The sequence below is a fragment of the Zalophus californianus genome, chromosome 11 (genome assembly GCF_009762305.2).
Source record: "Zalophus californianus isolate mZalCal1 chromosome 11, mZalCal1.pri.v2, whole genome shotgun sequence".
NCBI lineage: Eukaryota > Metazoa > Chordata > Mammalia > Carnivora > Otariidae > Zalophus > Zalophus californianus.
Window position 1 is genome coordinate 25,570,682 of NC_045605.1, and position 16,161 is coordinate 25,586,842.

General features: G+C 41.3%; 1 protein-coding gene across 2 annotated transcripts; it reads right to left on the minus strand.

Annotated features, from left to right (window-relative positions):
• Nucleotides 1–4,180: 4,180 nt before the first annotated feature.
• On the minus strand, nt 4,181–5,000 carry LOC113914276 (40S ribosomal protein S18). 2 transcript variants are annotated; one of them, XM_035723024.1, is made up of 3 exons: nt 4,867–4,977; nt 4,482–4,779; nt 4,181–4,192 (listed from the first exon to the last, which is right to left on the minus strand). In XM_035723024.1, exons 1-2 carry the CDS (start codon nt 4,967–4,969, stop codon nt 4,511–4,513), a joined length of 372 nt encoding a protein of 123 aa, XP_035578917.1. In that variant the 5' UTR covers nt 4,970–4,977; the 3' UTR covers nt 4,181–4,192; nt 4,482–4,510. The 2 variants fall into 2 exon arrangements, with proteins under 2 accessions (XP_035578917.1, XP_035578916.1); XM_035723023.1 differs by having other exon boundaries at nt 4,482–5,000.
• Between the last annotated feature and the right edge of the window lie 11,161 nt (nt 5,001–16,161).

Consider the following 16,161-nt stretch of genomic DNA (forward strand, 5'->3'; position numbering starts at 1 on the left):
TAATGTCTATCACCCATTTGCCCCATGCCCTCACCCAAGTGTTTGAAATTTATGCGTGTTGGATACTGTCCTCCAAAGTTCATATCTGGAACCTGTGACTGAGATCTTATTTGTAAATGGAGTCTTTGCAGATATAATTAGTTAAGATAATACCATACTTGATAGGTTGGGCCCTAACATAATGACAGGTGTCCTTAGAAGAAGAGAAAATAAAGACACATCACACAGGGAAAGATATATATAAAGACAGAGGCAGAGGGGCACCGGGCTGGTTCAGTCAGTAGAGCATGTGGCTCTTGATCTTGGGGTTTTAAGTTTGAGCCCAACGTTGGATGTAGGGATTCCTTAAAAATAAATATATATATATATTTAAAGATTTTATTTATTTATTTGACTGAGAGAGACACAGCAAGAGAGGGAACACAAGCATGGGGAGTGGAGAGGGAGAAGCAGGCTTCCCGCTGAGCAGGGAGCCCGATGCGGGGCTCGATCCCAGGACCCTGGGATCATGACCTGAGCCGAAGGCAGACGCTTAATGACAGCCACCCAGGCACCCCAAAATACTTTTTAAAAAAGAGACAGAGATGGACTATGATGTATCTACAGGCCAAAGAAAACCAGTGATTGCCAACAACCGCCAACAGTTTAAAGAAGGATTCTTCCCTTGAGTCTTCAGAGAGAGAGCATTGCCTGCCCACACCTTTAGTTTGGACATCTAGCCTCCAGAAGTGTGAGAGAATAAATTTCTATTGTTTTAAGCACCTAGTTGGTGGTACTTTGTTATGACAGCCGTAAGAAACTGAGACAAAATTATAAAGTGCATAGGAAACTATGTGGGTATAGGATTGTGTGTGTTGGGGTGGGGTACATACTGAATGTGGATGGCAGGGGTTATTAGCATTTATGAAATAGCAGCAGTATTGGGTTTGTTTTTGTTTATTTGTTGGATTTGAAAGGAAAAGTCTAAGGAATTGAGCAGATAAATATTTTTAAATGTTATTTTTGTATAAAATTAAATATACTTATTATGGAGTAGAAAATAAAAATAAAAAAAAAATAGGGGCTGGGGTGCCTGGGTGGCTCAGTGGGTTAAGCATCCACCTTTTGATTTCAGCTCAAGTCATGATCCCAGGGTCCTGGGATCAAGCCCCTGTGCTGGGGAGTCGGCTTGAGGATTTCTCTCCCTCTCCCTTCACCCCTCCCCCCTAAAATAAATAAATCTTAAAAAACAGAGGGGACCCTCACTAACTCAGTTGGTGGAGCGTGCAACTCTTGATCTCGGGGTCATGAGTTCAAGCCCCACAATGGGTTTAGAGATTACTTAAATAAATAAAATCCTTAAAAAAATAGATGACTGCAAAAGAACTTGCTATTATGGGGTATCTGTTTTTGTTTGTGGCCCAGACTCCTAGAGAATCTCTACACCCAATGTGGGGCTCAAACTCACAACCCCAAGATTAAGAGTTCTATGCCCTTCTGCCTGAGTCAGCCAGGTGCCCCAGACTCCTAGAGATCTTAAGTCACAAAACTGGATATCGTCTTCAGTTCAAACAGCCAGAGTCATGGATGTTGAGAGAGAACTGGAAAGCAGGTGATGTCCAGAAGAAGCCTGGGAAGTTTAATAAGCAGGGAGGGAAGCATTATGAAAACTTTAAGTCAAGTAGCATCGTTTCCCCTGAGACACAGTCACAGTAAAAGGCAGGAAATGTATGAAATGGAAATATGCTTTCCATCAAACATTGTTATTTCAAGAAAACACCTTTATGAATGTGACTCAGTTTGAAAATTTGGGGCCATAACTAAGATTTTGATATGAGGAGAGCTGTGTAAGCAAGAATTATTATAAATACAATGAGGATGCTGATTCATCCTATTTGTAGTAATCTCATTTAAGAGTAGTCATTGTAAGAAAAGTCTTCTTTCAGGAATATAATGTCAACAGATACCTGAGAATAACCCAAAAGAGAAACTATAGCATGTAAGGAATCTTGGAAAGACTCCAGCCAACTCAAATCTCCTTACACATTAAAAAAAAAAAAAATTCATGAATATAATGAATGTGGAAAACCTTTAGCCTGAAGCAATAACTTAGAGATCATGAGAAGATGCATACTGGAGAGTGTGCATTCATGCATGTGCTGAATGTAGTCAAGTGTTCTCTATTTTTTTTTTTCAAATGTTTTCTTGAATCTCATCCCTCCCTCTACATTTAAGAATCTATAGAGGGAGGAAATCCTATAAAAGCAATAAATGCAGAAAATACTTCAGCTGTAATAGAAAAACTTCATACTCATCATTCTAAGGAAAAACCTTAAGAATGTGGAAAAGATTCTCTTCAAATGTCATTAGACACCAAAGAAGGCGTACTGAAGAGAAACGTTATGGATATAAAGTGGGAAAGCCTCCAGTAGTGAAAAAATCTCACAGAGCCTGAGAAAATTTGTACTGGGAAGAAACCCCTGAATGTAATCAATATAGAAGTGTCTTTAGCTAGAAGCGATACTGCATTAAAGATCAAAACATTCATATTGGAGGGCGCCTGGGTGGCTCAGTCGATTAAGCGTCTGCCTTTGGCTCAGGTCATAATCCCAGGGTCCTGGGATCAAGCCCCACGTTGGGCTCCCTGCTCAGTGGGGAACCTGCTTCTCCCTCTCCCTCTACGCCTCCTCCCTGCTCATGCTGTCTCTCTCTCAAGTAAATAAATAAAATCTTAAAAAAAAAAAACCATACTGGAAAGAAATAAGTAATAAATGAGGAAAATCTTCACTCAAAAGCAGAAACATCATTATTTATCAAATAATCCAGACAAAAGAGAAATCTAATGCATGTAGTAGGTATGAGAATCCTTTTATTCAGAAGTCAAGCCTCATTAGACACTAGAGAAGTCATACTTGCAGATAAACCCCATTTATGTAAGCAAGGTGAGAAAACATTCAGTAATAAATGGAAATTCATGTTTGAGAGATGTCTTATAAATACAATGCACATGCAAAAATCTTCAGCAGGAGTGGTACCTCATTAAATATTACAACATTCATATAGGAGAGATACCCTATGAATGTACTAAGGGTGGAAAAGCCTTCTCTCAAATCACATTGTTTATTGTATATGCAAGAACTGATACAGGTAATAAACATGAATGTAAAATGTGTGGAAAAGCCTACTCTCAACTTTCAAACAATGCTTTGCATATGAGAAACAACACTGAATGGAATTTCGGTTAACAGATGAATGGGTAAAAATATGGTGGTATATCCATACAATGGAGTGCTATTCAGCAAGAAAAGATAAATAAACTATTGATACATGCAAAAGCATAAATTAAGGGGCGCCTGGGTGACTCAGTCAGTTAAGCATCTGCCTTCAGCTCAGGTCATGATCCCAGTGTCCTGGGATTGAGTCCAACATCAGGCTCCCTGCTCAGCGGGGAGTCTGCTTCTCCCTCTACATGTCCCCCCTGCTCATGATCTCTCTCTCACTCCCTCTCTCACAAATAAGTATATAAAATCTTTAAAAAAATAAAAGCACAAATTAATATCAAAGTAATTGTGCCAAGTAAAATAAGCCAAACCAAGAAAGAGAGAGAGAGTACATATTTCATGATTCCACTTGTATAAAATTCTAGAAAACACAAATTAATCAGTAGTGATAGGAAGCAGATCAGTGATTTCCTGGCTGGGGGACGGGTGGAGAGGCGGGGAGGGATTGCAAAGGTTCAAAAGGAAACTTTGGAAAATGATGAGTATGTTCACTTTGATTGCGGTATGGATTCATGAATGTATACATATTGCAAAGCTTATTAAGTTGCCCACTTTAAACATGTGCATTTTATTTTATTTTTTATTTATATGTGTGTGTGGGCATTTTATTTTAATTTTATTTTATTTTTAAAGTTTTATCTATTGGGGTACTTGGGTGGCTCAGTCATTAAACGTCTGCTTTCGGCTTAGGTCAGGATCCCAGGGTCCTGGGATTGAGCCCCGCATCCGGCTCCCTGCTCCGCGGGAAGCCTGCTTCTCCCTCTCCCACTCCCCCTGCTTGTGTTCCCTCTCCCACTGTCTCTCTCTGTCAGATAAATAAATAAAATCATTAAAAAAATAAAAAAATAAAGTTTTATCTATTTAAGTAATCTCCACATCACCCCGGAGCTTGAATTCACAACCCAGAGACCAAGAGCTGCATGCTCTTCCGACTGAGCCAGCTAGGTACATCCTACTTTATTTTTTAGTTATTTATTTATTTTTAAAAAAGATTTTATTTATTTATTTGACAGAGAGAGACATAGCGAGAGAGGGAACACAGGCAGGGGGAGTGGGAGAGGGAGAAGCAGGCTCCCCGTGGAGGAGGGAGCCTGATGGAGGGCTCGATCCCAGGACCCCGGGATCATGACCTGAGCCTAAGGCAGACGCTTAACGACTGAGCCACCCAGGCGCCCCTACTTTATTTATTTATTTATTTATTTATTTTTTAGGTGTATAAACTATTTTATTAACAGACAAGGCCTACAAATTTATTTCTTCTTGGACACACCCACGGTGCGGCCACGGCGCCCTGTGGTCTTGGTGTGCTGGCCTCGGACACGAAGTCCCCAGAAGTGGCGCAGCCCTCTGTGGGCCCTAATTTTCTTCAGTCTCTCCAGGTCTTCACGAAGTTTGTTGTCCAGGCCATTGGCCAGGACCTGGCTGTACTTTCCATCCTTCACGTCCTTTTGTCTGTTCAAAAACCAGTCTGGGATCTTATACTGGCGAGGATTCTGCATAATGGTGATCACACGTTCCACCTCATCCTCAGTGAGCTCTCCTGCCCTTTTGGTGAGATCGATGTCTGCTTTCCTCAACACTACATGAGCATATCTTCGCCCCACACCCTTAATTGCAGTGATGGCAAAGGCTATTTTCCGCCGCCCATCGATATTGGTGTTGAGTACTCGCAAAATGTGCTGGAACTTCTCAGGGATCACTAGAGACATGGCGGCGGCCCCAACGGCGGCGGCGTGTAGGCCTCCTGTGGAAGAGCTACTTTATTTATTTTTAAGTAAGCTCTATGTGGAGCTCAAACTTACAACCCCAAGATCAAGAATCACATGTTCTACCCACTGAGCAAGCCAGATGCCCCTAAACATGTGCATTTTAATGTATGTCAGGTACACCTCAATAAAGATTTTAAGATTGTTTTGGAGTTTATGATAGTTATAATAATCCAAGAAAATTTTTTAACTGGTTAAGAATTAGCTAATGACAAATTAGTCTTCATTTGTTTATAATATGATTAGGATTTACCAAAGTCTCTTAGGTATTTTATGTAAACATAATATTAAAATATACTAAGAGACCTAAATATAAAAATAAAAATCTTCTAAGATAATCTAGGATATTATATGTACCATCTGTTCTAGGAACTTTGGTGAACTTCTTTTTTTTTCTTTTTTTTTAAGATTTATTTATTTATTTGAAAGAGAGAGAGAATGAGAGAGAAAGACCACATGAGAGGGGGGTGGGTCAGAGGGAGAAGCAGACTCCCCGCTGAGCAGGGAGCCCGATGCCCGACTTGATCCCTGGACTCCAGGATCATGACCTGAGCCGAAGGCAGTCGCTTAACCAACTGAGCCACCCAGGCGCCCTTTGGTGAACTTCTTAACCAAGATTTGAAACCAAGAAGCTACAATGGAAGGAAAAAAAAAAACTAAAATGAAGACAATAGGTATATTTTAATTACTTGTAAATAAAAACTTTGGCTACATATATATACCATAACAAAGTCAATAAACAATATATCACATTTTTGCTATACAGAAAACAAAGAGTAATTTCTTACAAATTTATAAAAAGAGGTAAACAACCCAGTGGTAAAATAGACAAAGGCTAATAGGAAAATATCAGGGATGAGCAAATCCAAATGCCCCAAATCATATTAACATATTAAAAGGTGCTCAAACTTTGAGGGGCCTGGGTGGCTTAGTTGTTTGAGCATCCGACTCTGGGTTCCCACTCAGGTCATGATCTCAGGGTCATGGGATCAAGCGCTGCATAGAGCTCAGGGCTGAGTCAGTTTGAGAGATTCTCTCTCCCTCTCCCTCCCCCTCTGCCCCTCCTGCCATTCATGCTTGTGTGCGCGCTCTCTCTCAAATAAATAAAATCTTTTTTTTTTAAGATTTTATTTATTTATTTGAGAGAGAGACAATGAGAGATAGAGAGCACAAGAAGGAAGAGGGTCAGAGGGAGAAGCAGACTTCCCGCTGAGCAGGGAGCCCGATGTGGGACTCGATCCCGGGACTCCAGGATCATGACCTGAGCCGAAGGCAGTCGCTTAACCAACTGAGCCACCCAGGCGCCCTCAAATAAATAAAATCTTTAAAGAAAAAAAAATTTTTAAAAAGATGCTCAAACTTGAAGCATCAGGGAAATGAAAATTAAAGTAATTATTAGGCATTATTAATTTTTTAAAAAGATTTATTTATTTATTTGAGAGATCAAGAATGAGAGAGAGAGAGAGTACATGAGAGGGGGGAGGGTTAGAGGGAGAAGTAGGCTCCTCGCTGAGCAGGGAGCCGGATGCGGGACTCGATCCAGGGACTCCAGGATCATGACCTGAGCCGAAGGCAGTCGCTTAACCAACTGAGCCACCCAGGCGCCCTGTCATTATTTTTTTTTTTAAAGTAATTTCCTATGCCCAACATGGGGCTTGAATTCATGACTCCAAGAGCAAGAGTGGCGTGCTCTAGTGAGCCAGCCAGAATGGTAACATCTATTGTTAGAGTGCTTTTATATCATGTCAGCGCATATGAATTGTTCCAGTCTTTTTGGAAGGGAAGGTAGTAACATCAATTAAAATTAAATTTGTATATATGTATATACATGTTATAGGAGATCCTATATAATTGTATCACTCAGTAGTCCCCATTCTGGAATTCTATCTAGAAGAAAGAATCACCAATATAAGGTGTTTCATAATGGCATAAAATTGGAAACAGTCAAAGCATAGTGGTACAGCCACATCATAGAACAAGATGCCGTGATTAAAGAGAACAAACTGCAGTCATATCAGTGGGCTTGGGTGATTTCCAATACTGTTGAATTATAAAGGCAAAATGAAAAAAGTATGTTGCATCGGTCAGGTCTCAACTTGAGAACAAAAACCAGTAAGGACATATATTAAGGGATTTATTGTAGGACTTGTGAGGGCTGGCTAGGCAAGTCCAAACTCTGTAGGGCAGGCCATTAGGGCAGGCTGGAACTCTCTGGTTCAGGTTGAAGCTGCCATCCACAGGTGGAATTTCTTCTTTTTCCTGAAAGTCCCAGTTTTGCTCTGAAGGCCTTTCAACTGATGAGATAAGGCATTCCCGGAGTATCTAGGATATTACTTAATGTGACTGATTATGGATTTTTTTTTTTTTTAAAGATTTATTTATTTATTTTTGAGAGAGTGAGAATGAGAGAGAGAGAGCACATGAGAGGGGGGAGAGTTAGAGGGAGAAGCAGACTCCCCGCCAAGCAGGGAGCCCGATGCGGGACTCGATCCCGGGACTCCAGGATCATGACCTGAGCCGAAGGCAGTCGCCTAACCAACTGAGCCACCCAGGCGCCCTGATTATGGATTTTAATCACACCTACAAAATACCCTTATAGCAACACCTAGGTTAGCGTTTATTGGAGTAATCAAAGGATCGAGTCCCACGTCGGGCTCCTTGCTCAGCGGCAGCCTGCTTCTCCCTCTGCCTGCCACTTTCCCCTGCTTGTGCTCTCTCCCTCACCCTCTCTCTCTGTCAAATAAATAAATAAAATAAAATAAAGACTTTCTAAAAGAAAGAAAGAAAAGTGAACACTTTCTGCCCGAATGACAAGACAGAAAAACTCACATCAAAAAAGAGAACCAGAGGCAGTACTGAATGCCAGGGACCTCATCAGTGTGGACCTAAGAAAGATGTTGGCACTAGAGTTCAGAATAATGATTATAAAGATACTCGCTGGGATTCACGGGGTGGGAAGCCTGCTCAAGATTCTCTCTCTTGGGGAGGGGGGTGGGGGATGGGTTAGCCTGCTGATGGGTATTAAAGAGGGCACATTCTGCATGGAGCACTGGGTGTTATGAACAAACAATGAATCATGGAACACTACATCAAAAAAAAAAAGATAAAAATAAAAAAAATAAATCTAAAAACAAAGAAACAAACAAATAAAGAAAGAAAAGAAAAACAAAGAAAGTATTTCACTAAGAAAAAAAAAAAGATTCTCTCTCTCACTCTCCCTCTGCCTCTCCCCACCACAACCCCCCTCCAAAAAAATTAAATACAAATTAGTAGTTTTCCTAAATAATAACAATAGCCATAGGAAACACCATAGAAAAATAGGTAGGGATGGAGAGCATTCTACACAGAAATGAGATGCATGAGATGCATCAATTATTAAGATGGATTTTCTAGAGTCCCAGGGGTTGAGGTTTCTGCTCCAGGCACACTTGACCTGCTAATTTACCATGTTGCCTGTGTTCGGCTCACTTGCCAAGGTTACTTACGATCCTCTCTGCACTGCTCACTGACAGCAGGAAACACAACTGGAGATCTAGGTTTCTCTTTTCTCTGAGCACACCTTTGGTTCCAAAGTGGTGTGTAAGTAACAACCCAGTAGCTCCGGTGTGTGCTTTCACTTGTGGCTAAACTGTTAGAGTAGCTGGACTGCTAGTTGCTTATTAGTGAAGGTTACTTTCTAGGCAGAGCCCGAGAACTGTATTAAACATAGATTGTTTTAAACAAGCTGTGGCCTCTTGCCAACCTTTTCCTCTTGTTTCTGATTTGGCTGAACCTCTAGCTGCTTAGTGATGGAGAAAAATAACAGGACACAAGAGTGGATGGAAGAGGAAGACAAATGCAGATTCTGAGCCACTGTTGGGAAAAGTGGTATGGGGTAGCAAAATGGAGAGAAGAAAATTTTTTAGTAGAGTAGGCTAAGAGGATGCAAAGGACCAGTTTCCAGTAAGATAGCTCCCAGAGGGTGCCTGGGTGGCTCAGTTGGTTAAGCGACTGCCTTCAGCTCAGGTCATGATCCTGGGTCCCGGGATTGAGTCCCCGCATCGGGCTACCTGCTCAGCAGGGAGTCTGCCTCTCCCTCTGACCCTCTGACCCTCTTCCCTCTCGTGCTCTCTGTCTCTCATTCTCTCTCTCTCAAATAAATAAATAAAATCTTAAAAAAAAAGATAGCTCCCAGAAAACATTAAAGAAAATACTTTCTAAGAATTTTCAGCGATGAAACAGAGTATCTTTTTTGGTTCACTTAAAACTTAATTTAAAAAGATCAATACAGGGCAATTTCTATTTTGAGTTAAACCCTCTTTTTGTGTAAGTGCTCTTACAGCTTGCTGAACCTTTCATGTGGCCCCATTTGATCCGAGTGAGATTGCAAATACGTCGGCTGGCCAAACAGTAAACTGGGGTAAGTCTTATGCTGAATGGGAGAAAGGAAATGGAAAATTTTTTAGAAAACAAAACTCTATGCCAAATATAGCGCAGATTAAGATCCGCAGAAACATTGTTCTGAATATTTATGGGTAATCCATGAATAATCCTCAGAAATAGATATTGCTGATGCAAATCAGCTTAAAAAAATGGGATGGATTTTTCTAGTATATATGGCAATAAAGAAGAGTAAAACACAGGGATATTGTACCAGGGCTATAGATGCATAATTATAAAGACTTGAGAGGAAACCAAGTGCCATTGGCTAAAGAAATAATCCTCTGTTAGCAAGGACCACATTTCTCTGATTATTAAAAGTAGAACACAGTAAAAAGTAAGGGGAGGGGCGCCTGGGTGGCTCAGTTGTTGGGTATCTGCCTTCGGCTCGGGTAATGGTCGCGGGGTCCTGGGATCAAACCCCGCATCGGGCTCCCTGCTCCGCAGGAAGCCTGCTTCTCCCTCTCCCACTCCCCCTGCTTGTGTTCCCTCTCTCATGCTGTCTCTCTGTCAAGTAAATCAAATCTTTAAAAAAAAAAAAAGTAAGGGGGAAAGTCCATTGTACTTTATGGCTACCATGATACTTCATGTTTGGATTTTAAGTTGCTTGAGCTTTTGCTCCTTCTCAGCAAACATTAACAAGAGACAGGTTCTGCATAGATTTAAATTTAAGTAAGACCTTTTCTCCTCCTTAACAGTGTTTTTTATTTACTCTACGCCTGTGGTCATGGAATGTAAATATTCTCTTAACTTCTCTTTCTTATCGTATTAAAGTAACCAGCAGAGAGCTTGAGAATTAAGCAGGATTCTTTTCTCTCAAGGTTCCTTTTCAAATTCTAGTATGGCATCCAATCTCTTCATTTTATTCAAGACAAAATCAAGTTCTTTTAAGTTTAAATGTATTTCCTCACCAGGAAGAAACATTAATCACCACTACCTACAAATGCGATCATTGCTGGTAACTACGTTTCTAGAAAAAATACTTTTGAGTTTCTTTTGTTTCTTCATACAAAAGTCACAGGCTCACACAAACATTTCAACTATTCAGGTCGTGTTCAGGCTCTAGTCTTTCAGCCCATTCATACGCAAATTATTGAAAAGTTTTCCCCCAGGTTAGAGAAGAAAAATAAGACCCTAGCTTTTAACCTTGAAACTCTTGAATCCCTCTAAAAGTTTAATGCTAAATATCATGTTCCAGTTCATATGTGCGTTTTTTTCTGAGGGAAGATTTCGTCTTTTCCTGCACATTCCAAGGAGTCCAAAACCTATAAAACTAAGAATCACTGTCTTTTAAAAATCACTAAAATCCAGGGGACTTTTATGTTGAATTTCATTTTCCTAATTGGCTATATCAGTGCTTTCCAAATTTTAATTTGCATATGAGTCCTGTGCGGATCCTGTGTAAAATACAGATTATAATTTAGAATCTGAGGTGGGATCTGAGATTCTGCATTTCTAACAAATTCTAAGGTGATGCTGTTGTTGCTGGTCCAAGGACCACACTTTGAGCAAGAGAAAAATGACACACCCAAAGGAGGACCCTATGCAGAGTTCAGAAAATTTCACCCACTAAGAAGATTCAAATACTTATTTGTCAACATAACCTAATCTCTGACAAAAACAGGAAAGGAAACACTTACCAGCATTAACTTTTGCCATACTTAGAATGAAGAGTATATTCATGAGATGAAAACTTACACCATTCCCTATTATTTAGGTGTCTGAAGTTGATCTTTTTAAGATTTTATTTATTTATTTGACAGAGAGAGACACAGTGAGAGAGGGAACACAAGCAGGGGGAGTGGGAGAGGGAGAAGCAAGCAGGCTTCCGGAGGAGCAGAGAGCCTGATGCGGGGCTCCGTCCCAGGACCCTGGGATCCTGACCAGAGCCGAAGGCAGACACTTAAAGACTGAGCCACTCAGGTGCCCCTTATTTATCGTTTTTATGCCGCCTCTGTTATGAAGAAAGTCCTAGGAATTAGTAGAAGCCTCCTTTGAAGACTTACTGAATTGATACAGCTCTTAACAAGTCAAAACAACGGGGCGCCTGGGTGGCTCAGTTGGTTAAGCGACTGCCTTCGGCTCAGGTCATGATCCTGGAGTCCCGGGATCGAGTCCCACATCGGGCTCCCTGCTCAGCAGAGAGTCGGCTTCTCCTTCTCACCCTCCTCCCTCTCATGCTCTCTGTCTCTCATTCTCTCTCTCAAATAAATAAATAAAATCTTTAAAAAAAAAAAAAAACAAGTCAAAACAACGATCAATCTACCAAAAAGTATTTATTGAACACTGCTTTATGTTCAGGCCTGCCATAGGTGCTAGGAAACATAAAGAGAATGAATAAGTGGTCCTTTTATGTATGTATGTATGTATGTATTTATAAAGTAGGCTCTATGCTAAATATGGGACTTCAACTCATGATCCCGAGATCAAGAGTCCCATACTCCACTGACTGAGCCAGCCAGGCGCCCCCAATAACTGGTCCTTTTAGAAAGAGCAGAGAGGGGAAGAGAATAGTGAGAAATCAAGCTGTGGGGTGCCAGGTTACAAATGGTCTTTTATAACCTGCTAAAGAATATGGATTTTTTTCCCCCACAGCAATTCCCGGCCTTAAAATATCTTTTTTTTTTCTTTTGGCCGCACCGTAAATCAGTGGGCATCTTGAATGCACAGACATGTGTGGCGTTACCTTTGCCATTTGCAGCACCATGAATCTAATTAAATAATAAAATGTCATCATTTCTCTTTGAGTAAAAAATGTGTTGTAGAGAGATAATTCAGGAGACAGTGTGGAAAATGGATGGCATAGTGGAGATACAGGTGGAGGGTGACCACTGGGAGAGTGATTGCCATAGTCCAGGTGAGAGATGATGAAGGTCTGATGTTACAAGACATCATGCTAAGCACTGCAGGGAACACAAAGCTGAACAAGACACGGTCCCTGCTGTGAAGGATGAATGAAGGAAAATGCCAGATTCCATGCTTGTTTACCCTAACATGATGCCCCTGGGAATGGTGATGTAGGAAGATATTAATAAGAGAGGATAGACTTTTATTAAAATCCTGCTGAAGGTAAAGGTTACAGAAAGCAAGCACTCTTGCTTCATCTTTTTTTTTCTTTTTTCTTTTTTTTTAAGATTTACTTTATTTATATATTTGAGAAAAAGAGAGAGCAGAGGGGACAGGCAGAGGAGCAGACTCTGCGCTGAGCGAAGAGCCTGACGTGGGGCTCAATCCCACGACTCCAAGATCACCACTGGAGCCAGATCAAAAGAGTCGGATGCTTAACTGACTGAGCCATCCAGGCACCCCTTGCTTGATCTTTTCAATTTGACTATGATGTCTCCCATGTGTTTATGTAATGAAGTTACATATCTTGCTGTTAGTGTTTTGACCAACCATACCCAACAAGGCAGGGAACAATCCAGTCAGCAGTTGCCTGGACTTGTTAGCGGATGTGATTTCAGTAACCAACTACTTGCTGACTCAGAGACAAGATGAAAGCAAAACTCTCCTCTCCCTGTTCTGTGGCCAGCCAAGCGATTACCAGACTGTCAAAGTCCACAGGAATGGGGACTTGTTTCTATTGCCCAGCTTGTTCATTTGCTGTGTCACCCATTACCTGGGACTGAAGTTTCACTCTAAAATTGAAGAAACAAGTGAGTCATGTGAACCATTTCCGGGGCTTGGCATCCAGGATCAAGGTGTAGAAACAGAAGTCCTCCTTCCCTGGTTTGAGGCTCCATTACTCACCCAATCTCTTGTACGGCTCCTTAGAATGAATGAGTCAAAAAGCAAAGCACCCTCCCCCGTCTCTGCTAAAGGAAACAAGCATCCAGCACAGAGCCTAGTCCCATAGTAGAAAAAGGATGGCTTTGGAATCAGACATGGTTGAATACTGGCTTTGTTAAGGCTGCAAATCAGTTAACTTCTTTCAGTCTCAAGTTTCCCACCTATGAAGTAGTCGTTATGATATGATCACACATATCTATGCAAAATAATATATGTACAACGCCGGGTACTCTCATCCTTTGCTGGTAGGAATGGAAAATGGTACCACCTCTTTGGAAAACAGTTTGGCAGTTTCTTAAAAAGTTAAACATAGGGGGGTGGGGGGATGGGTTAGCCTGGTGATGGGTATTAAAGAGGGCACGTATTGAATGGAGCACTGGGTGTTATACGCAAACAATGAATCATGGAACACTACATCAAAAACTAATGATGTAATGTATGGTGATTAACACAGCATAATAAAATAAAATTAAAAAAAAAGTTAAACATAAATTTACCATACAACCCAGCATTTCTACTGCTGGGCATTTATCCAAGCGAAATGAAAACATATGTCTACACAAAGACATGTGTGTGAATGTTCATAGCAGCATTATTCATGAGTGAACCACAAAAACATTATGCTAATGAAAGAAGCCAGACAAAAACGATCACATATTCTGTAAGTCCAATACATGAGGAAAGGCAAATCCAGAAAAGACAAATTTATAGAGACTTAAAGTAGGTTACAGTTGCCTGGAGCTGGGGCAGAGGGGAGGGAGAGTCACTGCAAATGGGCATGGGGGATCCCTGGGCAGTGATGGAAATGATCTCAAACTGGATTTGGTGGTGGGTGCACAACTCCGGACATCTACCAATAGTCATTGAATATACACTTAAAATGTGGGATTTTATGGCATATAAATTATACTTCAATATGGCTGTTTAAAAAAAAAAAACCCCACCAGGAAGGGCACCCAGGTGGTTCGGTCAGGTAAACATCTGACTCCTGATTTCGGCTCAGGTCATGATCCCAGTTGTGGGATCGAGCCCCGTGTCTGGCTGGGTGCTCAGCGTGGAGTCTGCTTGAGATTCCCTTTCTCTCTCTCCCTCTGCACCTCCCCCTGCTTGCTCTCTCTAAAGAAAGAAAGAAAGAAGTAAGTAAGTAAGTAAATAAATAAATAAATAAAATCTTTTTTTAAAAAGAAAAAAAAAACCACCCACCAGGCATGTGATATTCAGCACTATAGTGAATCCCTAACATTTAATAAACATCTACTGGTAAACTACATTTTTGGAGGGAGGTAAGCTACTTTTTTAAAGATTTTATTTCATTCATTTATTTATTTTTAATTTTTAAAAGATTTTATTTATTTGACAAAGAGAGACACAGCGAGAGAGAGAGAGAGAGAACACAAGCAGGGGGAGTGGGAGAGGGAGAAGCAGGCTTCCTGCTGAGCAGGGAGCCCGATGTGGGGCTCAATCCTAGAACCCTGGGACCATGATCTGAGCCGAAGGCAGACGCTTAATGACTGACCCACCCAGGATCCCCAAGATTTTTTTTTTTTTAAGTAATATCTACACCCAACGAGGGGCTTGAACTCACAATCCCAAGATCAAGAGATGCACACTCTACGGACTGAGCCAGCCAGGCATACATGCCTCAGCTCAATTTAACTCATATTTCTAAGGCCTATTTATAAGTTTCACAAACTTTCAGTGTTTCAAATAGCACTTTCACTATTTTTCCCAGTCCACTTACCATCTGTACAATTATCAACCAAATATTTTTCTTTAAACAAAATTACTTTTTAAAACCTTACATAAGGTCATCTAAAAATAACACATTCTCTCACTATGGTAAATGGAAAAATCCATATCATTTGTCATAAATAAAATATTCTGTGAAAATAAACACAAGAAAAGCCAAATGGCCTTAGTTTGCAGACAGATGTTGCCTCAAGAAGGCTTGCTCTCTCTGCTTGAAAAAGGAGACTGAAAATGTTAGAGGTGACTTTGACATACTAGCACCAACAACCAGCAGAGAATTTCTCTTTGATGTAACCAGAACTGGCAACCAGGGATCCCAGGCTGAGAACAAAGGAGGTTTTTTGTGCCTCGACTGCCCTTACAGAGTTGAAAACAATAGAGGCCAGAAACCTTCTTAGGGCTTATCAGGAGACAGCTGAGCCTGCTCCTGGCTACTTTATCATTATGCCCCTGTAAGTCCATAAAAGCAGTTGCCTGGAGAGAGGGACTGGGGAGAGAAGTGGGGAAAATCAGTCCTGACTTCTCAGGCTTGGTCAGGTGTGAAGTAAGATGAGGGGGCAGTTCAGGAATGCTACCGCCTGAGGCAGTGACGGTCCCGAGAGAATCACTGGCAGAAATCTCGGGATAGTAAGAGAGGAGTTGGCATCTCTGCTCCTCACTGAGGTTGCAATCAGTCTGCCGGGCCTGGAGCTGCTGCCCCAGATGCGGTGTGGAGACAGAGGCTTCAGAGGAGCCTGAGGATGCCCTCCTGGAGTTGGATGTGTACATGACCCAAGTTGAGACTCCTGGGAGATGAGAATGGGAGATGAGTGATGGTTTACGTGGTTAAGTCAAGGAACAACGCAGGCCCCACTGAAGCGCTCACCCTCACACTAATGTGACAACCAGAACTGGGTTGCTTGGAACAAGGGAGCATCAATAGCCAAGAAGTTTTAGCCAGAGAGGCAACACAGCCAAGAGAAGATCAGACATCATTTAGGGAAGAGACATTTTCCCCCTCTTTCACAAAATAATGGGGAAAAGAGATTCCACTGAGCACGGCAGAAGGGGAAAAAGAAAACATGTCATGTTTGTTCTCCACTTGATTCAGACTGTTCAGTAAACTGAGTAGAGAGGGATTCAAACAACTTAAAAAGACCTCACTTTCGGGGTGTCTGGGTGGCTCAGTCGGTTGGGCA